Source organism: Eptesicus fuscus, chromosome 20, assembly GCF_027574615.1.
Source record: "Eptesicus fuscus isolate TK198812 chromosome 20, DD_ASM_mEF_20220401, whole genome shotgun sequence".
Classification (NCBI taxonomy): domain Eukaryota; kingdom Metazoa; phylum Chordata; class Mammalia; order Chiroptera; family Vespertilionidae; genus Eptesicus; species Eptesicus fuscus.
In genome coordinates, this window is record NC_072492.1 from 50703045 (window position 1) to 50729987 (window position 26943).

Sequence of the window (26943 nt, forward strand, 5' to 3'; positions counted from 1 at the left end):
AAATAAATAAATAAAAAAGACGGCTGTCTTCTCTTGGCATCTTATCCACGGTTCTTTCTGGAGCTTTCGCTGCGTTTTCAGAATCTGGGAGAAAACAAGAAAAGGGGTCGATTCCTTTAATCTCAGAAGCATGAAGGTCCATGTGTAATCACAAAAAGATTTTTTTTCAAAATCAATTAACACAGTTTCATTTGCAGGCTTGACTTTGATCTCCTGCAGCCAAGAACAGCGGCGATAAACCCTGGAAAGCAGAATTGTGGTAACCATGGTGACGGGGTGGGGGCGGGGACCGCTCTCGCCGCCTCCTCGGAAGCGCGGCCGGAACGCTCAGAGGTCGTTTGGCCCGTCGGCCACACCGTAGAGCGCGGTGCATGCTGGGTCTCGGCAATATGGCGTCCTCCTTGACGTGCTGATGAGAGGAGTTTCACTGTAGCTTCCAACCCGAGGACAAAACTCCGCCAACCCAATAAGCCCACGATACCCGTTTTGTGCGCGGCTCCGCCCGGCGCGTTTCTCGGGACTCGCTCTCGGGCAAGAGAGGGGCGCGGGCGCGGAGGTCAGGACCGGCCAGGTCGCGCGGGCCCGGCGTGAGCAGCCGGCTGCGGGCGAGCACGATGGGCCGGTCCTGGCTGCGGCTGCAGCAGCTGCGGCGAGTGCGGGACCCGCAGGGCTGAGCGCGGCTGGCGGAGCCCCAGCGCCCCGGGCCCCTTCCCTCCGGCGGGACACCTCCGCCCAGTCGGGAACCGGCGGCCGGAGCGGGCGGCCGGCCTGCGCTCGGAGGCCGAGAGCCGGGTCATCGTGAGGCCTCGGGTGGCGCCCGCCCGTGACAGCTCGGCTGGCGGCCTCGGGAGCGGCCCGCGGCCTGGGACCCGGGGGCGTTGTGCGTCCGTGCGGCGCCCGCCGGGCTGCCCCGTCCCCACCGGCGCCCCCCGCCCCGAGTGAGACAGAAGGGCCTCCGCAGACTCGGGGCCCGAGTGAGGGTCCCCGCGCACCCCACGCATTGCCTCCTCTACCCCCCGATTCTCTGCGGCCTCACCGGCCGCGGTGCACACGACGCTTGTAAGGCTGGAGGTGCTCGAGCGCCTGCTGCCCCGGACCCCCCCGCCCCCGCCCGCCCCGATGGAGGCCGAGCTGCTGCAGTCGCCTCTGCTGGGGCTCGGGGAGGAGGACGAGGCCGACCTGACCGACTGGAACCTGCCTTTGGCCTTCATGAAGAAGAGGCACTGTGAGAAAATCGAGGGCTCCAAGTCCTTGGCCCAGAGCTGGCGGATGAAGGACCGGGTAAGTGGGCTCCCCCTGCGCCCCTTGGGTCTTGGTCGTTCCCCCCAAAGCGCGCGTCCTTGGGAAAGCCGCGTTGCTTTTTTGTTGTTCCTCGTTCCCAGCCTCATGGCGCAAGTTAACTAAAAGCACACGCCGTGTCAGACCCCAGCTCCTGGCTGGCCGTGGGAAGGCGGTGTGGTCTTAGTCCCGAGTGTCCACTCAAACCAAGCTCTGATGGGGACGATCAAAGTTAAGCGGTTTCCCAGCGTCGGCGCCCCGGGCATCTGCACCCGCTTTGATGTACTTGGTGCTGCGAGCACCGAGGGGGACCCCGTGGGCTGCTCTCTGCGGAGCTCCCGCTCCTGCCGGTCCGGGAAGTGAAGCGGGGCGTCTCAGCTGGTGTGCCAGGGAACAAAGTTACCGGCAGGCGTTCAGCTGGGAACACACGGATACAAAGTTATTTCAGAGTTACCGTGAACTTCAGCACAGCCTTCTCATCCGAACGAGGGGTCTGGACCCCGACTTTCCTCCTTTTTGGGGTGCTCCGTCGCTATAGCCTGGAGGCAGACTTTCTCCAGGAGCGGAGTTAGAGTACGGTGGGCTGGAACTCGGGTCCAGGTTTTTAGGAGGGTCGCCAGGATGTTGGGGTGTGCACAGCACTCACAAGCCGGTGGCAGGAAAGAAAACAGCCAGTTGGGTTGACTCTGGCCTTAATCAACCACCGTCTGCTCCCTGGTCCCCGGAGCTAAGGTGTCATGGTGCACACTTAGCACTTGTCTGTTGTGATTTACTTTCTCCTTCAAGACCGTCTCTCTTTATATGAACGTTTCGGTGGCTTAAGAGGGGTAGCTGTGGTTAGAATTCCCTGTGACCGCTCGGGGCTTATGAACATCTTATAGAGGTTACTGTTTTGGGTGTACAATGTCAAACATAAACATACGTAAGGCTACTGTTACGTGATTCTAGGAAACCGCGATGCTTCATTGTTGATTTGGCTTACTTTTAACCAGTTAACTGCCACGCGTCTAAAACGGAAACCATCCCCACACGCCACGATACTTTGAATTTAATTTAAAAAATCAATTTGCAATGAACATCATAAAAATAAATATATTACAGTTTGGGTGTTCTTGAAGATTTTCAGCTGAAAATTCTCACGAAAAATGATTTTAAAGTTGGTCAGGGCTGCCACTTAGGGAAAACATTTTTTTTTAATAGACGCGCGTGGGGTGTGGGGAAGGTCCGCCGCCTGCGTCTACAGACGCTTACTAGTATGGCGTACAGTGGGTTAAAAAGTTAGGAACAGCCCTGAGCAGTGTGGCTCAGTGGATAGAGCCTCGGACTGAAGGGTCCCAGGTGCGATTCCGGTCAAGGGCATGTACCTTGGTTGCGGGCACATCCCCAGTAGGAGGTGTGCAGGAGGCAGCTGATCGATGTTTCTCTCTCATCGACATTTCTAACTCTATCCCTCTCCCTTCCTCTCTGTAAAAAATCAATAAAATATATATTTTTTAAAAAGTTAGGAACATTTGTTTCATCCAGAAGTAGTTTGAGAAGTAGAAGAGGCGGTCATGGGAAGAGACTGTATGAAGCCGCTGTTTAGCGTGAATCACATGGTTCAGAGCTGTGTGGTTGCTCGGCATATATGCAAAGACGTTTGTTTTCAAGTTACTGTCTAATCATTTTCCTTCTTTCTACTTGGGCATTTTTTTCTCTGTTGAAATGTGGTTTCCTCTGCTCCCCTAAGCACAAGCTCAAACTGTGCAGAGTGCTCCAGGGGCACATTTTCTGCCCTTTAATTAAAGCGTCAATCTGTGAACCGTCCATGGACCTATGAGAAGGGCTTGCTGGGGTCCTAGGAGAGAGCAAGCTCTGAGCTCGCTTAGGAGAGGGCGCGAGGACTGGCCGTCTCTGACCCTGGCAAGTCGCTAAGAAGAAGACAGCAGCCAACAGTTCAGTTAAGTTTGCGAAAACTGGTCACCTCAACAGTCCAGGCGGTGTCTTCCCTCTGGTCACAGCCTGAGGGCACTCAGCGCCCTGGGGCTGGCTCGGAGGGAGGAGCGGCCGCCGCAGGGGCTTGGGCGGGGCAGCTGGGCCCGGCAGGTCCCCTTCCCATTCTCTCTCTTTTCTTTTTCTTTGAGAAACCAGAACGCCTTTTTTCTTTTTTAATGTGCAATCTCCGATTTCTAAAATGTTGGCACGAATTCAGCTGTTCCAGAGCACGAAGCAGCGTTGGTGGCTGTGTCTGGACAGCGGTCTCCTCCCGCCGCTCTCACTGTCCCTGCGCTCGGGCCGCCAGCAGCCGCCGGGCCAGCGTCCCCACAGCGCGCAGGTGTGGGTCTAGTTGTCCTGTGCGCGCACTGCCGCTGGTGGGTTAGGGGGTGCTGCCAGCGGGTTCGGGGTGCCGCCAGCGGGTTCAGGGTGCCGCCAGCGGGTTCGGGGTGCCGCCAGCGGGTTCAGGGTGCCGCCAGTGGGTTCGGGGTGCCGCCAGACGGGTTCGGGGTGCCGCCAGCGGGTTCAGGGGTGCCGCAAGAATTCTTAAAACATGCAGAACCTGACTGTTTACTGGTAGTCAGGGGCTCTAACCCTTCCTCCCTCCCTCCCGTTAATCCTCACCTGAGGATATTTTTCCATTGGTTTTTAGAGAGAGTGGGAGGGAGGCAGAGAGACAGAGAGAGAAACATCGATGTGAGAGAGACACATCAATTGGTTGCCTCCCGCATGCGCCCCAGCCGTGGCCAGCAGTCAAGCCTGCAACCAAGGATGTGCCCTTGACCAGAACTGAACCCATGACCCTTCGTCCGTGGGCCGACACTCGATGACCCCTGAGCAAAACTGGCGGGGGTGCACTGACCCCGTTTCCCTCAGATTGTCCAATTAAAAAATTTGGCAACAGCCAATACAACAATAGCTGTTCGTTGTACATGAATCAAAATTATACCTAATTTTTTGATCAGATCGGCAAAAAGTCTGTTTGTTGGTGTGGCGCGGAACTAGTCATCAGTTCAGGTGCCTGAGATGAAGAGGCTGAGCATCGCTGGCCTCCGCCCCTTCCGACCGGCCGTCTCTGCTTCGTCCTGCGGTCAGCGCGCAAGGCCGCGCACTTGTATTTTGTGCACATTTAGTGGCTGCTTCCTGGTGTCCTACCTCCTGGCGCGGCTAAGGATCCCCAACGCTGACATCTTTACCGAAGTCCACTGGCCCTCCGCATCGCGCACTCTTACAGAGCCCGCCCCCCCCCCCCCTGCGTGCGCCCCTCTCAGCCGCCGCCGCCGCGGTCTTTGTTTGCGTCAGTCCTGGTTCCCAAGGCCTCCGTTGTCGCGTCCGGTTCCGTGCTGTTTTGCCAGGTTACTTTGTTGTTTGGTTAATTCTGTTGTGAGGACACTTACGCATCAACAGCATTTGTGGGTTGTCATCTTCAAGTCACAGGACTTCAGGGATTACCGTTCACAGTGAACCCTTCGTAGGCCGATGGCTGAAACAGACGCGTCTGGACCCCGTGGCGGTTCACGGGGACGCTTCGCGGTGACCGGCGTCCATCTTCCCGCCGGAAAGTGGGCATGGGGGGCCCGCTGGTCTCAGGTGACCTCTGTCCCGTGTCTGTGTGGCTGCGATGAAGCCATTTCCCAAACCCGCCTCTAGGCGGGCGGGCGGGCGGGCGGGGTTCTTGTGAGCCTGGCTTTGACTCCGTGGTGGAAGCGAGTAGATACATAAACTACTGCATGGACATGGAGGGTGCGTGGTGACACTTGGGGTACACGGTAACGCTGTACCCTTACCTCGCTCCACGCCCTCCCTGTCCAGCCGCCCCACGTGGCCCTCTTTCCTGGGTAAATCTGAAGGTCGCCCTGAGTCCTCACCCGTCTGACCTCGAAGATTCCACTGGCTCTGTCTTTCCAAACCCGGGTCTTGCTCTGAGCTCTCCAACTGCTCCTGCTCCGTCTCCTTTGCCGGTGACCCCTTAAGCGAGGGAGCGCCCCCCGACCGGATCCTGGACCCCTTTCTTGCTTACGGCTTTAAATGCCATCGACATACCACCGCCCGCCCCCCCCTCCCCCCCCCCCGTCCCTGATGTCCAGCTCTGACCTGCGCCTGGAACCCCATCCCAGGTGCCCGTTAGCCCGCTCCGCCTCAGTTCCCCCTCCCGGCACACCGCCACCACGCACCTTCAGGCTGCGAGTCCAGAATTGGCCGCAGTTCCCTCCTCGTCGCCCTGTAAGTTCAGAGAACCCGGCACGTTTGTCTCCAAAGCATGACCGTCAGTCGGACTTCCTCGTTTTGTCCCCACCGCTGTGAGCCCCGCCCAGGCAGCGCATCTTCTGTGCCGGCGCCAGCTGTGCCACGCCAGCACAGCCAAGAGTTCGGCGAGCCTGAGGGAGGTGGTGAAGGATGGAGAGATGATAGACAAAGAGAAAAAGCTGGTCTAGGTGGATCTTCTGTGCCTGGCTGAGGCCACAGAACCGATCCAGACTGCAAAGCTGAGGCTTTATTTATAGTCAGGGACAAACAAGGTAATCGACAATGTTGTTGTAAGTTTCACTGGTTTTGGCCGCACTTGCTGCCCCTCCCACAGCCCACTAGCTACCCAGGAAGGATCTAGGGAGCAGTCACAAGATCAGGTTTAATTATGCTAAGAGGACTGTGCCCTCCAAGCTGGGACTTGTTTGCGGCTTTGCCAGCAGGTCAGTCCGAGGCTTAACCCTATAGCCGCTCCCTACACCAGCTGCCCTGCCGGCCGGCCTGCTCCCCGCTTGCTGTGCAGTCGATCCTGCACGGAGAGGCCAGAGGGCTCTCTTCAAAGTGTGAGTCGGAGTCCATGGCGGCCGCGGCTCCCCGCCGGCTCCTGGGTGTCTGGAGCTCCTGTTGAAGTTCTTGCATCTGCCATGTTTTCTTCCCGCCCCTCACCTTGCAGAACTGCAGTTACGTTTCCTCTGGGTGCTCGGTGCTGTTCCCCGAGGCCCCTCCTGCCGGTTTGTCCGTCCCCGTGGTTCTGCAGCCTCTTCGTGTCCCCTCGTTTGCTCTGCGGTGACTAATAGGTTGCTAAGCCCCCCCATTGTGTTTTTCACTTCAGAGACTATATTTCTATTCTCTAGAAATGGTCTTTTTTAAAAATGTGTTTAAAAAATTTTTTTAAACATTTTTATTGATTTCAGAGAGGAAGGGAGAGGGAGAGAGATAGAAACATCAATGATGAGAGAGAATCATTGATCGGCTGCCTTCTGCATGCCCCCCACTGGGGATTGAGCCCACAACCCAGGCGTGTGCCCTTGACCGAAATCGAACCTGGGACCCTTCAGTCCACAGGTCGACGCTTTATCCACTGACCCAAACCGGCCAGGTCTAGAAATGGTCTTTTTATAGTTTATATTTCTCTCTTTTTGTTCATGTTTTCTTTTAAATACTTGAATAAATTCATAATGTCTTTTTTTTTTAAATCTTCATTCAAGGATATTTTTTCCATTGATCCTTAGAGCAGAAGTGGGGGGAGGAGCAAGAGAGAGAGAAAAATATCAATGAGAGACACATTGGTTCTTCCCACATGCACCCCGACTGGGGCTGGGGATCGAACCTGCAGCCCAGGTACGTGCTCTTGACTGAGAATCGAACCCGAGACCCTTCAGTGCGCAGGGCAACGCTCTAACCACTGGGCCACCGGCCAGGGCTGTCATATTTTAAAGCTCTTGCCTGTTATTTCCGTCATCACTGCCGATTCCGGTCTGCTTCTGTTGGCTGATTTTCTCTGTTCGCGGATCACATTCTCCTGCTGTCACTCACCTGCTGGTCGTGGGCCGGACGCCGGACGCAGGAGTGTGACGTCCGGGGGCCGTCGTTCCAGCAGGAGGGGTGTCGGGGCAGGAAGGCGTTCCCAGCCGACCAGCTTCATTCTCTGGAGGCTCCTTTCCCAGCTGCGCGAGCCGCCAGGCCCCGCCCTGTTTCTCCTGTGGACTCACTTGGAGCCGCGTCAGCCGCACCGCGTGTATTTCCTTTTGTGACATGTCTTTATTGATCTCAGAGAGGAAGGGAGAGATAGAAGCATCAATGATGAGAGAGAATCGCTGATTGGCTGCCTCCTGCACGCCCCCCACTGGGGATCGACCCACAACCCAGGATGTGCCCTTGGCCAGAATAAAACCCGGGACCCGTCAGTCCACAGGCGGACACTCTATCCACTGAGCCACACCAGCTAGGGCTCACCACATGTATTTTCTGTGTTGCTGTCATGCTACATAGAATGCTACGTGACTGCAACATAGAAAGTAGCGGAGACGGGTGTGGCCAGAACGCCTGACATTGCTCCGGGCCTTGGCAGAAAAGGCGTGGCGGCCCTGCCCCAGAGAAGCCTTCGGGGTGGGGGTGAGGCCCCTTCACCTGGACTTGTTGGGCCGTGGGTGCTTCCCAGCCTCACCTGTGGTTGTGATCCCCGCCTCCTGGAGACTCACTCAGCGCCCCGCGCCCAGCACCCGGCCCAGGACGCGGGGACCCCGAGTCCCGAGCTCCCTCTGCAGCTCTCCTCTCCCCCCTCCGGTGCTCCGCCTCTCACTTCCAGCTGCGGCTCGCTGCCCTGGTCTCGCCTCCTGAGCTCGTGACCCCCTGTTGCTCTGCGTGGGGGCCCCTCTCCACACAGAAGGCTCGGCGGGCCCGGGGCTCCCCCACTTGCCGCTTCTCTCGGGACCACGCTCCACAGCGCCTGCTGTGTGATGGTGGCTCAGCTTTCTGGTTGTCTCGGTGGGAGGCGCAGTGGGTCATTGGGCGAGTGGGGGTCCCCCTGCGGGGGACGTGGAAGAGCCACGCGGGGAGACGGGACCGTGCGAAGCAGGTTGGAGGCGCTGAGGTCGCGTCTCGGCACTAAACTGCGCGTGTGGCCGCTCCCCCCGAGCGTCACGTTCCCGCTGGATGTGGCTTTGAGATGTGAGGTGGCAGCGTGTTGTGAATTAACAGACAGACGGGAGCCTGGAGACCTGGCTGCGCGGCCCCCCGGGCAGTCACGTGCCGTCCAGGGTCAGGCCTCTCTCCCCGACGGACACGTGTGCGTCTCACTGGGGTTCTACGAAGCCGGTGTGTCAGAGGTTGGTGCTGAGTGCTTGCTAAACGTGTCAGAGGACCTAAGCATAAACCCTGCCCGGCGGCGTTAGATCTAAACTGGCGCCTTGTCCCGCGGTCTCCGTGCCGGCCTTCGGGGTCAGGGTCACACAGAACCCTCGTGGGGTCAGTAGTCGTTAGAGCCGTGAAGAAGCGTCTGATTGCTCCGCTCACTCAGATACTTAGGAAGAAGTCTCGCTCCCGTCTTATTTGATGTTCTTTTGTTTTTAATCCTCACCCAAAGACAAGTTTTTTATTGGTTTTTTAGAGAGAGGGGAAGAGGGAGAGCGAGAGACATCGATGTGAGAGAGAAATATTGATCAATTGCCTCCCGTACACACACCGACTGGGAATTGAACCTGCAACCTAGGTATGTGTCCTGACCAGGAATCAAACCGGTGACCTTTTGGTGTACGGACGCTGCTCCAACCAACTGAGCCGCCGGCCAGGGCTGAATTTATTGGGGTGACACTGGTTAATACAATTATGCAGGTGGACGTCTTTAGATAACTCTCACACGACTGTGCGGGTCTAATCTCCTTGCAGCTCTGCCCTCATGCCGGGTCTACGTTTTGAGGCTGTGTGATTGTGTGGTGCACGTGTGACACCGTGTGTCCTCCTGGCGAATGGAGTCTGCACTGTGACGAGGTCACTGTCGTGTCCCTCGCGGCGTCTGTTGTCCACCAGCATCGCGCACCGTTCTCTCCCGGGCGGCACGTGCACTGTTTATGTTTCTGTCCCTTTACAGACCTCTCTGTGTCCGTCTGCTTCTCATATGTTTCTTGCAAACAGCTTGTAGATGGAGTGAAAAAAACTAGTCCGACAATTTTTGTCTCTTAACGAGCATTTAGTGTGTTGACATTTATTTGGGCTTAAATCTGCCATCTTATTTGTGTTTTCTGTGCCTGTGCTTTTTCTTTTCTTATGCCTTTTTGTGGGTCGGAAATACTTATTATTTAATGTCTTCCTTCCCTGTTCCTAACGTGACACGCTGTTCCGCTCTCCTGCAGTCATTTCCTAGAAACAGCAGGGAGACGGGGAAGCAGGGCCAAGTTCAGCGGGACCTGGCCCCTTCCTGGGCGGCTTAGCCCTGGGCCAGCCCTGCAGCCTGTGTTCCCGGGTGTCAGTGTCGCCGCGCGTTTTATTTATTTAAAATATATTTTTATTGATTCCAGAGAGGAAGGGAGAGGGAGAGAGAGAGAGAGAAAACATCAGTGATGAGAGAGAATCATGGATCGCCTGCCCACTGCACGTGCCCTACTGGGGATCGAGCCTGCAACCCGGGCCTGTGCCCTTGACCAGAATCGACCCAGGGACCCTTCGGTCCGCAGCCGACGCTCCATCCACCGAGCCACGCGGCCAGGGCGGCCGTGCACGTTGTCTCTGGGTCAGCATCACCGCGCTCCTGTCCCTGCCCCTCCAGTCGGTGCTCTCCGTTCACACGTGTTTCTCGCTCCGCCCTCCGTGGGGCACTCGGGCGTGACTGGGGGCTTTGCGGCTCCCTCTCCGGAGGCCCTGCTGATCCGGGTTCTGTGTGCTCCTCTGACAAGACCTGGGCTTCGTCCTGGTGTCCGAGAAGGTGCTTCCCCGCCCCGAGCTCCAGCCCGTCACGCCCGCAGCACCGTGAGGCCCTCGCCGCCTGCGGGCCGTGCGCTCTGCGGCCTCCGTCTCCATCGGCTGTTAGTCCAGCAGCCCACGTCCGCCCGATGGCTCCAGATTTCTGTGGGGCTCGGCAGGGGTGATGGCCGGCGCGGGGAGGGAGGCGGCCTGTCCGATTCTACACGTGTGCGTAGTTTTTATCAGGGTCCTTCTAGAGATGGAGTTGATTTGGGGCAGAGGGAGTGGGGAGGGGTTGAGTGAGCCGATCACGTTGAGGTTAGAATTTCCCAGTGAGGACGACAGCCATTGCAGTGTCGTGTTCGGGGAGCATGATCCCCTGCTTGTCTCCCTCGAGCTTTCGCTAAGGTTGGGTTAAGCCTTTCGTGTGAGCTGCCCGTGGCTGTTTGCTTTCCGTGGCCAGGCCAGGGCGGCTGCGCGCAGGGCGCCAGCTGTGAGCAGCGGCAGGGCGGAAGACCTCGCGTGGGCACTAACAGTAAAGCATAGGACTCGCACTTCTGCTAAATTAAAAATACAGCAAGGCCATATTGACCGAGTTAGGGAACTAAAACGCGGCCAGTAAAATAGGAGTTCAAAATTTATAGCGCATTAACCTGCATATAAACAGTCATGATTTTAAAGAATGGCATCCTCTCCTTGTGTTGCCGTCTTTCCTTATTTCAGGCTTCCCACTACCCCCAGATGGATATTCCCGTGTGGCACCAGGTAATGGGGTTGGGAGTTATGGGGCTGCTGACACCCACGCGCACCTTTTCAAACTGCACAGCAGGGAGCGGCCATGGGAGCCGGTGCCGTCCTCCCTGCCCTGGACCCCCCCCCCCCCCCCCCGGAACCAGGCAGCATCGGGAGCCTCGGTGCCTGGACATAAATCACCTTCGTCCTGTGGCTGCAGTTTTATTACTTTTACCTTTTAAAAATTTATACTCGTAAGAAAGCCATTCCATAGAAGATTTGAAAAATGGAAGGAAATGGTAATAATAGTGAAATAATGCTGCGGGCGGCTTGAAGGAATTCTGGAGGCTCCTTCCTGCCATTCTCAAGTGCACAGATGATTACATGGTTGCCACGTGAGATGGATACAGTTTGTGCTGGGTTTTTTGTATTTACCTTTTTATATGCAGTTTTTTGGATTGTTAAATATTCCTGACGAGTTCTATGGCTCCTTGTGAGTCCCAGGGGGCGGTGCTGGCCTCTGTGGGTAGCCAGGTTCCGCGGTCCGCTCCCTGTGGTGAGTGCCTTCGTCAGTGGGGATCCCCGGAAGGCCGGCGGCTGGGCGGGGGGCCACGAAGGCCCTGCCCCTCCTGGCCGAGGCTCTGCTCCCAGCCTGTCCGGTCGCACCCCTTTCTCCAGAGGTGGGGCCCTCACTTAGCCAGACCCCAGGTGCGGGACAAGGCGCCGTGGGAGTTCGCAGGGAAAGGGTTTGTTGTCGCATGGCCGGATGGCGGCGTGCGGCGGGAGTGGACGCGGTGATGGCTCAGGGCCGCCCCGACCACCGACGAAATGAAGAGGGCGGCTGATGCCCGCCCGGAAGTTTCTGGACTTGTGTGTGCTCGCGGCGTGGTTTTCCGTGGAGGGCTTCCTGCCGGCGGGCGTGGGGCTGCTCAGGACACGGCCTGGCATGTGGGTGGTTTTGTGCCCTCTCCCCCTCTCCTCGCTCCGTCCTCGGGGAGGGGTGGCCTGGGAGGGCCGGCTGCCCATGTCGTGTGTGCGTCAGGGCCTCAGCGTTCACGTGTGAGCCAGGCCTGGCGTCTGCCTCGCGGGAGTGCGCGCAGCGGTTTGTTCCCGCGCCGGCTGCCGCTGCCGCTGGCCCACGCTCCCGGGGTTGGCAGGTGAAGAAGGCGGCTCCGAGGACGTGTGTCCGTCAGGTGTGCACGTCTCTGCGGGGCTGGGCAGGAGGGGCCTGGTGCTCAGCAGGGGCGGGGTGCAGGCTGGGGGCGGGGAGGGGGCATGGTGCTCAGGCTGGGGGCGGGGGAGGGGGCATGGTGCTCAGGCCGGGGGCGGGGGAGGGGGCATGGTGCTCAGGCCGGGGGCGGGGAGGGGGCATGGTGCTCAGGCTGGGGGCGGGGAGGGGGCATGGTGCTCAGGATCGGGGGCGGGGAGGGGGCCTGGTGCTCAGGATCGGGGGCGGGGAGGGGGCATGGTGCTCAGGCCGGGGGCGGGGTGGACTGTGCGGGCGTGGCGCTCAGGCTGGCCTTTACACACCTCTATCATGTCAATTCTTTTTTTTTAAATATATTTTTAAAATTTATTTCAGGGAGGAAGGGAGAGGGGGAGAAGGATGGAAACTTCACTGATGAGAGAGAAACATCCATCTGGTCGATGCTCAACCACTGAGCCACACTGGCCGGGCTATCATGTCAGTTCTGTATCAAGCAGGCTTGAGCTGTTTTCCTTTTGAAGCACAGATGAGAACCACAGGTCTGATCACTAAAATAAACGCATTCTCCGTCATACACTTGATATTTACACGCCATTGATTTTGCTGTAACCAGCGCCTGGGAAGATGAATTGAGGGGGGAAAATAACTTTTCCTCCTTAGAAACCAGGTTTTGATTTACTGTTGAAGACGGGAAAATGCTCACAGTGCGACTCAGTGAGGACACGGCCGGCGCTGCCTGTGTGTGTCGAGCACGAGCGCGCGAAGGCGGGGGTTCTGCGTGTTCTCCCGCAGCCGCGTTTCCTGTGAGACCGCCGTGCAGGGGACACGCCAGAGTGAGTGCCGCCGGCGTCGGCTGTGGCTTGGTGGTGAGGAGCGGTGGTGAGGAGCGTGAGGAGAAGGCCGTCCCTGGTCCCCACCCATGGGGGAGGCGGGTCCCGCCTTCCTCTCTAAAGGGGTGGCGGCCAGAGCCTTAGGCCCCGCCCCTGTGAGCCAGTGGGCTTGCCCGCAGCGGCTCTTTTCAGCTCAGCGCGGAAGTGAAGCGATTTCAGACGCCTGCAGTCAGCATCCTCCAGGTTGTGCCCCCCCACCTCCCCCCACACACACATACTCACACACTTACACACACGCACACTCACACACACACGCACACTCACACACACGCACACACACACACACGCACACTCATACACACACGCGCGCACACTCACATACACACACACGCACACGCACACTCACACACACACGCACACTCACATACACACACACGCACACTCACACACACGCACACTCACACACACACACACACACACACACACATACACACACACGCGCACACTCACATACACACACACACACACGCACACACACACACACACGCACACTCACATACACACACACGCACACTCACACACACACACGCACACTCACACACACACGCACACACACACACACACTCACATACACACACATGCACACACACCCCCGTCTGTGACCGGCCGTGCTGCTGCTTCGCAGTGCAGGTGTCTGAGGTTCCCAGGGGGCTGGCTCTTTATTTCCTTTCGAGGTTTTCATCCCGAGACGGGAGCGGGGAGAGGCCCACAGACCCACCCGTGTAACGGCGGGCTGCTTCGGAGTTCAGAGGGAGCCGGCGTGTTGAAGCCGTTGACTTTCAGGTGTTCAGAAAAGTGTTCCTCAGTGGACCTGGCTCCCTGGGAGCAGGTGGTTCCTGATTTGATGTCCCTTTTCCAGGAGAATTCCTTGGGAATCACACACCTGTGCCGCCTCCCCTTCATGAAACAAGGGCGGCGGCCTTAAGTGGGGGGCCCTTTGCGAGGAAGGCAGTGGAGCAGCTGAGCCGCAGGCCGGTCCTGAGGCGCCGGCGCGGAGGCGGCCTGTCACCCAGCTCGCAGGTCCGCCCGGGACAGAGGTTGGCGGGTGTGCTAGCCGCACTGGGGGGACAGTGACAGTGCCGGCGACAGGTCCTGGAAGAGGTCTTGGAGGGATGCCATGCTGGTGGAGGGTGGTCAGCAGGACAGGGCACGCTGACCATCCTGCCCTGGCTCCCACCTCCCTCCCTGCCTCCCCCATGGTTCCCTGCCCCCACCCTTGCCATATTCCTGTTTTTCCCGCAATTGCAGGAGCTCAGGTAAGCGCTTAGCAGTTCTCGGGTGGAGCCCTGGACTCGGGAGAGCTGAGTGTTTGACGCCTCGTTTCCCCGAGGCCCAGGCGTGCCTGGGGCATCTTAGCTAATCCTGCCGTTCTGTTTGGAGAGGCCTTCACACACCAGACCCAACCCCGCGTGGCCAGGGGCAGAGGCTCCTTGGCGAGGTGGGAATGGAGGGCCTTCAGGGGCTTGGCGGCTCCCCTCCAGCCGCTGGGACAGGCAGCCCTGTCGTGTCATCCTGGTGGACCCTCCAGGAGCGAGGGCGTGGCCGTCGCCGGGAGGTGAGCGTGTTGGCGTGGCCAGGGGCGTGCTTCAGGGTGGGAGAGGGGCAGCAGGCGGCCGGGACCCCATGCTGTGTGGCTCAGAGTGATGGGGTCTGTGGTGACTGAACTGGTTCCCTGTGAAGAGGGGCGTTGCCACCTGCCTCCCAGGTGCGTCCCAGCAAGGCACTTCCTGTCCGTGGAGGGTGGACGGTGGACGCAGAGCCCGAAACTCACCTGCCCGCAGAGGACGGACCAGCAGGTGCTTCTGCGCGCAGGCGCGTGCAGTGACGGACGGGTCCCAGAGCTGCAGGGGCGCCCGCAGGCGGCTGGGCGGGACCAGGGTCCCCGGCTGAAGGCTGTCTGTCTGCTGCAGGGCCGGGCGGGACCAGGGTCCCCGGCCGAGGGCTGTCTGTCTGCTGCAGGGCCGGGCGGGACCAGGGTCCCCGGCCGAGGGCTGTCTGTCTGCTGCAGGGCCGGGCGGGACCAGGATCCCCGGCCCAGGGCTGTCTGCTGCAGGGCCGGGCGGACCAGGGTCCCTGGCCGAGGGCTGTCTGCTGCAGGGCCGGGCGGACCAGGGTCCCTGGCCGAGGGCTGTCTGCTGCAGGGCTCCGTGCGGCCTGAGGAAGACCCCCCGGTTTCCTGGATGCGCCCACCGTGTAGGCAGTCGGACCCATCCCCGCACCAGCCCCGCCCAGCAGACACCAGTCACCGTCACGGGGCCTCGGGGGCCGTGCGGTCTGTGCGGGTAGGGCGCCTCGGCCCCTCTGTCCGCATGTGGCGTCTGTCTGGGCTGTAAGGGGAGCCGGTCAGCAGCCTGCACGGCCCTTGGTGGCGTTTACTCTGTGGCGCAGGTTCTAGAACTGGAGAGAAACGACGCCCGGGGCTCGGAGGAGGCCGGAGGGCGGGGCGGTCTGAGCTGTGAAGGTCAGAGCTCCTGGGACGAACAGAACTGCGAAAACGTAAACATTTGAACTTGACGGTGACTCCTGAACCACACAGCCTTTCAAGAGGAGCGGGATTCGCGGGGGAAGCGCTGTGGGGTTTCCTGCCCCGCGAGGCCCCGCAGGCCTGGTGACCCCGCAGGAGGGAAGCCCCGTGGGAGAGGGACCTGTCACTGTGCTGCCCCGGCCAGGGCCGCGTGGTGGGTCTCTGGGCCTCGCCCTCCATGTCCTCTGGCTGCCCTCCCCGGGCGGTGCCGCCGAGCCCTCACTCCTCGCCCGCTGCGCACGGCCTGCGGGGGCTCCTTGCCCTCATCCTTTTTAGAAACACGTGTTCTCCTGAGGAAATGGGAACTGTGTTCTCAGCTCGTAATTAGATCAAGGCTTTGGTAGCTGGTGAGTCAGGAAACGATTAAAATAATGATCTCAGGTGTGTTGGGACATTACCGGCAAGATGCTGCCCGAGCCCCGGCCGGTGTGGCTCAGTGGACAGCGCCGGCTGCGGACCGGGTTCGATTCTGGCCAAGGGCATGTTCCTTGGTTGCAGGCTCCTCCCCAGCCCGGGCCCTGGTCAGGGCTCCTGCAGGAGGCTACCAATCGATGTGTTTCTCTCACATTGATGTCTCTCTGTCTTTCCCTCTCTCTTCAGCTCTCTCTAAAATCAATGGAAAAATATCCTCGGTGAGGATTAAAAAATAAAAACGAGGAAAAACGATGCTGCCCGAGTTCAGACCCTTAGAGCAAGGCAGGTATTGACACCCTTTCAGCTGGGCAGGAGCAGCTGCCTGCGCCTGCGGCTTAGGGGGGGGGGGGCTTTGCTGTGAGGAGCCACTGGAAGCGCAAGTGGGGGGCCGGCTGGAGCGGGGTGGACCCTGCGCTGGGTGTGGAAGGTCCCGTCCTGTTCCAGACTCAGGGTCTGTCTGTTCTAGGATTCGGAGCGCAGGAGCTGCTGCAGCCTGGCCGGCCCTGCCCACACGCCAGGGGGTGCCATCGACAGCACGTGTCCTCATGTTACACCGGGTTTGGGTGCCTTAAACACTCATGCAGCTTAAGGACAGGTGTTTGCAAAGAGAATACGTGTGTGTGTGTGTGTGTGTGTGTGTGTAAAGAATAGTTTATTTTTAGAGAGGGAGGAAGGGAGAGGGAGAGAGGAACATCGATGTGAGAGAGCATCACTGATTGGCTACCTCCTGCACACCTTCCACTGGGGATGGAGCCCGAAACCCAGGCATGTGCCCTTGACCGGGAATCGAGCCAGTGACCTCTGGCGTATGGGACAATGCCCAGCCACTGAGCCACGCGCCCAGGGCCGGAGGGAATCGCACTGAGGGTGTTCGCTTGCAGCTTAGGAATGAGATGCTTTATAGCCCGCAGCTGTGAAGAGGCCCCGGAGACGGGGGTTTATTTATTTATTCAGAAAGGGTGCTTCCGTTATTTTACGTATTTATTGCGATTGGGTTTGTTGGGGCGGCGTTGTTGTAAGATTGCAGGTTCCAGGAGCCCAGTTCCATAACGCACCCTCCGTCTGCTGTGTTGTGTTCAGCACCCCACGTCCAGAGGCGGTTTTCCGATTGGGCGTAAGTAATTGGGCGCCCGTTAAGCACACACGTCAGTGACGAGAGGCTAGCACGCTGCAGTCGGAATGAAAAACGCTCACTGCGAACCTGCCTGCTCTACGCGGCGCGCGTATGCGCAGTCTGCTGAGCCCGACGCGGCACTAAATACTGTCCTGACGCGCGTTCCCTGTCCTCGGCCCGCGAGCTGGCGTTCCCGCAGACATCACGGCCGTGTGCAGTGTGGCGAGGAGCCGCGGCAGACGGAGGGCGCGGGCGGCGCGGAGGGCCTGCGAGGACGTCCGTCCTGGGCTCTGGCACAGGTTTACTGTGCGGCTCAGCGGGGAGGCCATACGTCAACTCCTGCCCGGCCCCTGCTGGTCTGCGGCGCCAGCTTCGCGCGGGGTCATTTTTCTCCGAGATGGAGCCCGAGAGACAGGTCACAGGCGTGGCTGGACTGAGGGCCTCGGGCCTGGCCGGTGCCCCCTTCCCGCCCCGGTGCTCCCCGCTGGCAGCCACTTCAGGATCCAGGTGACGTGTGTGGCCAGGATCCTGCCCCGCAGCCCCCTTTCTGAGGAAGAACTAAAAAGAGAAAACAGCTCCAGGTTTGGGCACCAGGTGCCCCTTTAGGTGTCTGAGGCGTGTTCTGGCCGCCCGCTTGCCCGCCCCGCACAGCTCCCCTTGGCCGCGGAGGCCCTGGCCGAGCTCCTGAGTGGCACCGGCGGCAGGGAGAGTGCGTCCTCGTGCCCAGGGGCGGCCTGGCCCAGCGCCGAGTCCCGTGCTCCTGAGAGGCGCGGCGGTGCCGGGGTCGCCTGCCTCCCGCTGACGGCTGGCGCTGTGTTGGGCTGACGTTGAGGCCTTTGCCGCAGGCGAAGCACAGTTTGGTTCTCTCGAACCCACACCGGCACCGACCACTCGGCGGCGCAGCAGAAACCTAAGGCCGCTGCGGAGGGGGGCGGGCACCCCTGGGCCTGAAGAAGCTGAGCGAAGGGGGTTCCAGGTGCAGGGAACATCGACCCTGATGCCCAGAAGAGGTGGACAGGGCGTTGGCCGCGTCCCCAGGGCGGGGGGGGGGCGGCCTGGGTACCATGGAGGGGGAACTCCAGGCCGCGGGGGACCAGGTGGAGCCTCACCTCGGAAAGGCAGGGCAGCTGTGAGCAGGTGGCAGCTGTTTCCGAAGACGACGGAGGGGCAGGTGGAGGTGGAGCGGGTGGAAGGGTCGGCCGGGGCGCCTGTGACAGGTGGTGGGCGTGCTGTGCGGACTCTGAGGGCGTCTCTGCGGGAGAAGAAATCAGCGCTGCGGCCGCTCGTTCAATACAGGGATGGCGGGAGCGCAGCACGGCCGGCCTCTAATTGCTTCTGGGCGCAGCGAGGGAGGAGGAACGGGTTCCTGGGCTGAGCTGTTGGTGCTGTGTCCTCCGCGGCCCGCGCCTGCGCCTCCTCCCGGAGAGAACCGCCAGGAGTCTCTCACCCCGGGCCCGGGGTGTCGAGGGCGGCCTGCACCCTCCTTAGTGCTCAGGTCTGAGGTCCTGTCACATCCCGAGCTCAGCAAGCAAGCTCCCTGGCAGAGCAGGCTCCTCCCGCGTGTGGCATTTGTGTGTCCCCGCGTGGACCGGGGCTGGGAGGCCACGCCGGTGGTCACGGCAGAGGCCCGGAAGGCGGCCTCCCCGCTGGACATGGGCCCAGGAAGACCCGGTGCTGCGCACTGACCGTGCACGTGGGGCTGCCTTCCTTGGGGGTCAGTGAGGAGCAGCAGCCACCCAGCAGGTGCGCTGGGGAGGAGAGGAGGGTCCCCCCCGCCCTGCACCGGCCGGAGGAGAGGAGGGTCCCCCCCCCCCCCCCGCCCCCTCCGCGCCTCGGGAGCTGGCCGCGGTGCTGCCCGCACGGCCTGGTCCCTGGCGTGCTCCGAGCCTTCCCAGCTCTGCCGGCAGGCGAGCGCCGAGCCTTTCTTCCGGGCCTTTCTGGGAGCATCTCCTTCCCTGGAGGGGAACTTACTCCTTGGGGGTCCCCCAAACCCGGATGCCTCTGGCGCCCGCGGCGCTGGGGGAGGCGGGAAGTGAGTGTGCGAGTCTGTCCGGTGGCTGCTGCTTCCCCTGCAGGTGCACTTCGCACGCACCTTCAGGAGCAGCGGGCGCAGCTGGCTGGCTGCTCGGGGAAGCTGATCGGGACGGCCGCGCACGCACTCGGTGCCGGGGCCGGGTGAAGTGGTGCGAGGCCCCTCAGTCCTCCCTGCGCCGGCCGCGGGGCTTCCTGCCGCAGGGCCGAGGACAGCCACTTCCTCTGGTCTTTGCAGAGGCCCCGGACCTGCTGCTGGAGTCGGAGGGGAGGGGGGGGGGGCTTGACCCTGGTCTGGAGACATCCCCTCTTTCCCTCGTCCACCCAGGGCCTCCTTGGTACCCGCAGGGCCCAGGGCCCGGCCTCAGAGGTGACAAGGCCCAGGCCGGGAGGCCACCCCAGAGCAGGTTCTCGCCGGCCGGGCCTCGGTGGCTGCAGGGCAGAGCGGAGGCCTGAGGAGGGACCTGCTCCCCGGCAGCTCCTGCCTTGAGTCGTGATTGAAATGCTTCCTGAAGGATGTCAGTTTTGAAATTGGTTTTGTTTTTAAAGAGAAGAAAAAACCAATCTAAACGTGTTTATGAGGCCCAGATTGGATTTTTCTTTAAAATCACTGCATCAAGAGGGGATTTTTTTTTTTTTTTTTTTTGCCACAGCACTAACTCTAGTTTGCTTCCCTCCCTTTTCTTTTAAATAGTAAGTTTTTCTGGGCTTAGTGATTTCCATGGCCCCTCCGGGATGTGGGATGCTGTGCTTGGCTGCCTTGGCAGAAAAACCCATCACGCGTGCAGACCTGCGTTTTCAGATGAGGCCTTGCTCCGTCCCATCGCAGCGCCACTGGGGTGTTGGTGAAATGTGGGGCGGTCGGAGCAGACGGGGCGCTGAAGGGAAAACAGTGTCAGCACCAGTTGCCAGACTGTCGGGAGGAGAGGTGCACGGGGCAGGCAGGCTGCGGACACCACTTGCGGGTCTGAATGGCCCCACCCAGGAGGCTGGGGCTGCTGGTGGGCTGTGCGGGAGGCCGGGGGGGGGGGGGGGGGGATGGTGGGCTGTGCGGGAGGCCGGGGGCGGATGGTGGGCTGTGCGGGAGGCCGGGGGCGGATGGTGGGCTGTGTGGGAGGCCGGGGGCGGATGGTGGGCTGTGTGGGAGGCTGGGGGCGGATGGTGGGCTGTGTGGGAGGCCGGGGGCGGATGGTGGGCTGGAGGGAGGCCGGGGGCGGATGGTGGGCTGGAGGGAGGCTGGGGGCGGATGGTGGGCTGTGTGGGAGGCTGGGGGCGGATGGCGGGCTGTGTGGGAGGCTGGGGGCGGATGGTGGGCTGGTGGGAGGCTGGGGGCGGATGGTGGGCTGTGTGGGAGGCTGGGGGCAGATGGTGGGCTGTGTGGGAGGCTGGGGGCGGATGGTGGGCTGGAGGGAGGCTGGGGGCGGATGGTGGGCTGGAGGGAGGCTGGGGGCGGATGGTGGGCTGTGTGCTGTCCGCGTCCTGTGAGATGCTGGGCCGTGGGCGGTTCAGGCGGCGATAACGCTCGGAGGAGACTGGTGCCTGCAGACACCTTTAATGAATGGGATGTTGCCCTTTGTTACTTCCTGTCTGTAAGCTTGCCACCTTTGGCCCCGGCCGGCCTCGGCAGTCTCTCATTAGAATGGCTCTGAGTGATTGGGCCGTGGGGAGGCCGCTGGGCCTGCATTCTCCGTGGGTGGCTGAGAGGCCTGCTGGTCCCCAGCTGCTGCGTGCATCTGGGCCTGCTGCGGGCTCTCGAGGCCACACCTGGCCCTCCTGGGGGGACCCTGAGCCGCCTCCGCTCCAGACCTGCCGCCCAGGAGGAAAGGCAGCGCCAGCACCAGCTGTAAATCCACGGACCGCGGCCAAGACGCTGCTGTGGGTGCTTCGGACGGAGTGTGCTCGGGGCCAGGTGCTTCCTGAACGTGACGGTCAGCGCTGTGAGCTCTCGGCTCCTCCTCCCTCCCTTTGTGAGCCTGGAGGTAAAAGCCACTGGGCTCCCAGCGCCTTGAGGCCGTGGTGTCCTGAGTCCCTGGGGGGAGGCGGGGGGCTTCTGGAGTTGCTGAGCAGCGGGGCCTGGCGGGGAGCCGGAAGCCCTGCGCCGTCCAGGCCTCTGCCCCTCGGCTCCGGCCTGTGGAGCGGGGCCCACGGGGCTCAGAACCGGCTCCCGGGGGCACCCGCCGGGAGGAGCACAGGCCCGTGTGGCCCCGCCGCTGGAGGAGAGCCACGACACGTGGCCTCCGTCTCCCACGGGGAGGGCCACGTGTAGGAAGTCACCGAGTGGCGGGGGCAGTGCTGTGGACACAGACAGCGGGTGACTGCGGTCCCGTGGGCGCGTGGCAGGACCCGGGATGGGCTGTGCTGCCCGCTGAGCACCGCTGTCACCGTGGCTGGAGCAGCGGGTTCTTCCTTTCTCCGCCGCTCCTGTCCCTTCCCCGTGGCCACGCCCCGCGCAGGCCGCGGTTTCACTCTCAGCTTCCTGGCTCATTGCCCTCCCTCCACCTCACTGTCCACCTGGCATGGCCCCACCCAGAGGCCGGAGGGAGAGGAGGAAAACGCGCCCTCGGCGACCTCGGACCGCCACCTCGGACCGCCACGCCGTGCATGCCCATCCCCACACGGCCCAGCCAGCTCGGGCGCTTCCCCGCCGGGCGCTCTGCGTGCCGTCTGCCTGGGGACGGTGCTGGTGCAGCCGGCACGGCTGACATTGCTGCTCGTGAGGACGGAGAGGTCTTCCTGAGCACGGCTCAGCCCGCGGTGATGCTGGCACTCTGATTTGCACGGGGAGCCGGGACGCAGCCGCCCGTGGCCGAGCAAATGGAAGAACTCTGAGCGGCCTTGAGTCCTCCCGTTGGACGGCCTCGCGCAGGGCGGGTCCGGTGTCCTCCGGGCAGGAGCCGGGAGGGGTCCAGGTGGCTTCGCCTGCTTTGCCAGGACACGTGCTCGCGGGACCGAGGGGACTGGGTTGGGGGCAGCGCTGTCCGCAGGGACGCCATCTGCCTCCACGCCTGCGTGCGCTCCCCTGCATCCCTCTCCTCGCCATCCGCTCGCTGTTGCCTTGGATACTGGCCTGAGCTTCAGCGAACCGAGCAGGCCTTCTCTCTCTTCAGAGGTAATAAAATTACGTATACGTGCACGCACACACATAAAGCCTCCCTGACGGTGTGATAACACTTTTATCACTTTCCCCGTGCTCGTAGAAATCACACGTGTTTATTATAGAAATTTGAAAACACACAAGAGGCCAGTGCGGGGAGGAGGAGGCAGCCGCGTTCCCTCCTCGGGGCGGCCACGCGCGTGCCCGTGTGGTCAGCCGGGGCCTTCGCGTGTGCTCCACATCTGGAGCAATAGCCGCATAGCCTCGCACCCTCCTCTTCGCCCAGGCTCTGCGGGCGGCGTCCAGGCCCGGCACCCCGAGAAGGTGCCCCGTCTCAGGGCTGCTTGGAGGCCCAGGTCCCTGCCGCTCGGCTCACCTTCTACCAGCAGAGGCCCCCAGGCCGTGCGCGCAGACGCTGCTCCGCCCAGCTCCGCCTGGGCTCCAAGGAATAACGTTGGCCACGTTTAGGCTTTGTCTTGCCCAGTTACCTAGGTTGACGCGTCCGTGTGTGCTTGTCCGAGGCAGACACGTATTCTTCTGTTTTCTCTACCCCTTTGCGACAGTATGGGTTCTTTTTTTTTTTTTAAATATATTTTATTGATTTTTTACAGAGAGGAAGGGAGAGGGATAGAGAGCCAGAAACATTGATGAGAGAGAAACATCGATCAGCTGCCTCCTGCACACCACCTACTGGGGATGTGCCCGCAACCAAGGTACATGCCCTTGACCGGAATCGAACCCGGGACCCTTCAGTCCACAGGTCAACGCTCTATCCACTGAGCCACACTGGTTAGGGCGCGACAGTATGGGTTCTTTTCCCTTTCTAGGGAAGGGGCTGAGTGGTCAGTCGGGTGTGTGTGTGTGTGTGTGTGTGTGTGTGTGTGTGTGTGTGAGTGTGTGTGTGTGTGTGTGTGTGTGTGTGTGTGAGTGAGTGTGTGTGTGTGTGAGTGTGAGTGTGTGTGAGTGTGTGTGTGTGTGTGAGTGTGTGTGAGTGTGTGTGTGTGTGAGAGTGTGTGTGTATGAGTGTGTGTGTGTGAATTGCACCCGGAGGCCTCACAGGAAAAGGCAGACGCCATCGTGCTGCTCACCCAGCTTCCAGGTCACAGCTGGGCTGTGGGCGGCACCGGGACACCTTTAGTTTCCCGCGGGTCTCGGTCCCTGGGAACCCTGAGAGGTCCGCCGCTGAGAGCCATCTGGGGAGGGGATTGTCCCGGAGAGACGGCGACTACCGGCGTGCCCGAGGCCGCACCCGTCAGCCGCCACTTCACGTTCTGCCGTCTACAACGATGCTCTTGCAGATTTAAAATAAACTTCTGGGAACATAACTGTCATCGCCAATCACACTGCTCTGGAAAGGAAATGTGTTCGAGCCCAAATGGTTATTTTATGTATTATTATGCCATTTTTGGCAATTAAGTGGATAGCCCTTACATTTTCTTAATGCTTAACTGTATTATTAAAAAACATTAATCTAGAGTTTTTGCAATGAGGTTACCACAGGAATGAAAATAAAATACGGAAAAGACACTTCAGGGTACAGCGAAGGATTTAAAGCTCCCCACGCCTGGAAGCCGGCTGACGCCGCCAGCATTCGCAGGGGAGCGGCCGCGGGACACGCGTGGCTGCTCCAGGCTGCGTGCTGGTCATGTCTGTTGCCGATCGTGGCATCACATCGGTAGCTAAGTGTGTGGGACTTTTCCTAGTTTTCCTAGTTCATGTGTCGTCGTATTTCTGACGTTGTTTCTTGTTTCCTTAAAGGTGCAGTACAGGGTGTCGAGCGAGGTGTGTGTGTAAGCGCACCCTCTGTGGAGGTGGAGGGACTGTACTTTGTCTGGAGAGAGGCCGCGTGGGGGCCCTGAGCAGTGGCTGCGGGCAGGCCCAGGAGGGGGAGCGGGCAGGCCCAGGAAGGGGAGCGGGCAGGCCCAGGAAGGGGAGCGGGCAGGCCCAGGAGGGGGAGCGGGCAGGCCCAGGAAGGGGAGCGGGCAGGCCCAGGGGGGGGAGCGGGCAGGCCCAGGAGGGGGAGCGGGCAGGCCCAGGAGGGGGGAGCGGGCAGGCCCAGGAGGGGGAGCGGGCAGGCCCAGGAGGGGGAGCGGGCAGGCCCAGGAGGGGGAGCGGGCAGGCCCAGGAGGGGGGAGCGGGCAGGCCCAGGAGGGGGGAGCGGGCAGGCCCAGGAGGGGGGAGCGGGCAGGCCCAGGAAGGGGAGCGGGCAGGCCCAGGAGGGGGGAGCGGGCAGGCCCAGGAGGGGGGAGCGGGCAGGCCCAGGAGGGGGGAGCGGGCAGGCCCAGGAGGGGGGAGCGGGCAGGCCCAGGAGGGGGAGCGGGCAGGCCCAGGAGGGGGGAGCGGGCAGGCCCAGGAGGGGGGAGCGGGCAGGCCCAGGAGGGGGGAGCGGCTCATGCGGGCCGGGCAGGAGTGGGGGCTCACGGGCTGCAAGGCCCCTGCTTGAGATGCTGTCTCCCTCCCACGGGTGTTTTCCTCTTCGAGTGACGGATGTACCTAAGGGCGCGCCTGGTCTTCGCTCAGTGGACGTTCGTTCGCCGAGGGAGGGGTGGTGAGGGAGGAGGACCAGGTCTCTGCCTGCGCTCCGGCCTGGCCCCTGGTCCCCGCACGCTGGGGAGGGGGCAGGTGCGGGAGGTGTCGGCCGCCTCAGTGACGGACTCGACGTACGTCGTCTCGTGGTTACGTCGCCATCTCCCATTCATTTATTAAAAAGTTCCGTCATTTCGACGCCTGCACACGTGTGCTTTATGTTTTTATTATCTATTTACCACAAGTGAAGGTCGGGATGGTTATCTTTCTTTTAAATTCGTTCCTGTGTCACGTCATCACTGCTGTGTCTGTGTCTGTGCTCCATGTGAGGGACGGAGGTGGGTTCCGACTGACGGCGACAATCGCGTCACGTGGCGCCGTAGGCACGGGTAACCCGAGGACCTACTGTGCTTGCAACAGCCACGCGGGCGAGCCTCTAATGCGGAGGGAGGCGTGAGGACGGGCGGCAGCCCCGGGGCGGTGAGCGCACGCAGGAAACCCGCCGAGGGGCGAGAGGGCCCGCGCCCGTGCGCCTTCTCTCGCTGTGAGTCTGCGCGGGGCGGTGCGGAGGAGGTGGCAGGACGTTGGTTACACGTGCCCTGACGTGTCGATGCTTTTGGTCACGTAGTTCTTTCTGGAAACGTGTCCCGGGGAAGCCTCGCCTGCCATCTGCCCGCTTTCCTCCGAGCCTAACCCTCTCCCAGAGCTGCTCCAGAGAGCGCCTGGCGTGCAGGCGAGGGCGAGGGGCGAGGGCGAGGGGCCGGAGCTGGACGCCACGGCTTCCGGGAACATGTAAAACGGCCTCAGACTGAAACGTCGGCTCTTCCTGTTGTTGCAGATGAAGACGGTCAGCGTGGCCTTGGTGTTGTGCCTGAACGTTGGGGTGGACCCTCCGGATGTGGTGAAGACCACGCCCTGTGCGCGCCTGGAGTGCTGGATCGGTGAGTCCTGGAGGTCACGGGCGGGCTCCGGGCCGGCGGGCGTCCCTCCTGCCCTGGTCCCGAGGGGCTGGCGCCCATTTCTGTAAAGCGAGGACCCGGCTCTTCAGGAACCTGGACCTGCACGTGGGCCGCACGCACCTGTGGCCCGTGGGGGAGGGTGTCGGGGAAAGCCAGAGAATCACGGCCGCTGGGTCGTCCCTCCTCCTTTACGCGGCCCTGCGTCCGGCCCGGAGCAGGAATGGTCACCGGTCAGCAACGACTGGCTGACCCTGCACGCAGGGCCTCCCTCCCCAGGGAGCGGGAGCCTCGGCTCTCCGTTAGGGGATGTCAGCCGAGGTTTCGAGGGCAGGAGTGCCGTCCTCCGCGTCCTGCCGGGTGCAGCTGACTGATCCCGTTGCCGCTGACAGCCGCCCCGTCACCGGCCGGGCAGGTGCCCGCGGGCCCCGCGGCGAGGTCCCGCTCCCTCCGTCATCTGAGACCGCGCCGGCCCTGCCTCTTCCTCACGCCTCAGCTCCCTCCCCGCGAGCTCACGGTGTCCTCTCACCCAGTGGCTGACGATCGGGCGTTGGTCATCCCCGCGGCCGCTGAGGCCTCGGCCTCGCTCTGTCGTCCTTGGAGGACGTCCTCACCGCCGGCCCCTCGCGCTCTCCCGCGCGTTGCGGGCACCAGCCGTTTCCCCGCATTCGGGTCGCGGGAAAGGCAGGGACAAGGAAGCACCGAAGAGAGAGAAACATCAGAGACCGCGGCCGCCTGCCCGCCCTCCACCGCCCGGTCCTGCCCGGCTGCAGACACGCCTCCCCAGACATGTGTTCGTGTCTGTGGACCGCGTGCGCATGGCCCACACGTGGGGCGGCGGCTCCTGGTGAAGGGGCACTTCAGGCTTTCAGGGCGACAAGAGCCGCCCGCCAGGATACACAGCAGACAGTGCCGTGGCCCCCGGGGCGCCCGCGCCTCCCGCTCCGGCTGCCCTGCCCAGGGAGGCGCGGGCCGTGAATCGCAGCCACGGGCCCTGAGCAGCGGCTGGGCACTGAGCAGGAGGCGGCGGGCGAGGGCTGCACGGAAGTGGTGGTGGCCGGGGCGCGCTGGGCCTTACGGGGCACCGGCAAAGGCTTCCCACGGCGGACGTGGGGCTGGCAGCTCCCAGCGGGGGACAGTCATGTTTACGTGGAAACCCGGGGGGTGAGCTCAGCGGTGCCCAGGGACCCGGGAGCCGTTCTGCGCAGGCGCTCGGGCGTGGCCAGGAGGTGAGACTCGCACCAGGAACAGGCCCTCAAGTGGCGAGGAGCTCAGAGTGCAGGAAGCAGCGCCAGCACCGTGGCAGCCGGGGCGGGCTGGTGCCGGCCTCTGCGCCGAGCTGTGTGGCCCCTGGTGACCCCGAGCCAAGAGGAAGGTGCTGCCGGGCCCTGGCACACCCTCCGTGCCTGCAGCTGGAACCTTTGTTCTCGGGGCCTCGCCTGGTGTGTCCTCCCCACCTCCCTGCAGTGACGTCTGTGGACAGGACGAGGCTGAACTGTAACAGGGCGTCCCAGCCAGCCCCTCCGCCCTGCCCAGCAGTCACCTGCTCCTGGTGTCT

General features: G+C 61.8%; 1 protein-coding gene across 2 annotated transcripts in view; it reads left to right on the forward strand.

Annotated features, from left to right (window-relative positions):
• Positions 1-990: 990 nt before the first annotated feature.
• RPTOR (regulatory associated protein of MTOR complex 1) overlaps positions 991-26943 on the forward strand; it is a 79503-nt gene continuing 53550 nt past the window's right edge. For both annotated transcript variants that reach the window (XM_054708839.1, XM_054708840.1), the window contains exons 1-2: positions 991-1281; positions 25268-25370. In XM_054708839.1, coding sequence (XP_054564814.1) covers positions 1120-1281; positions 25268-25370 — 265 coding nt within the window. In that variant the 5' untranslated portion in view covers positions 991-1119. The remainder of the gene's footprint in view (positions 1282-25267; positions 25371-26943) is intronic.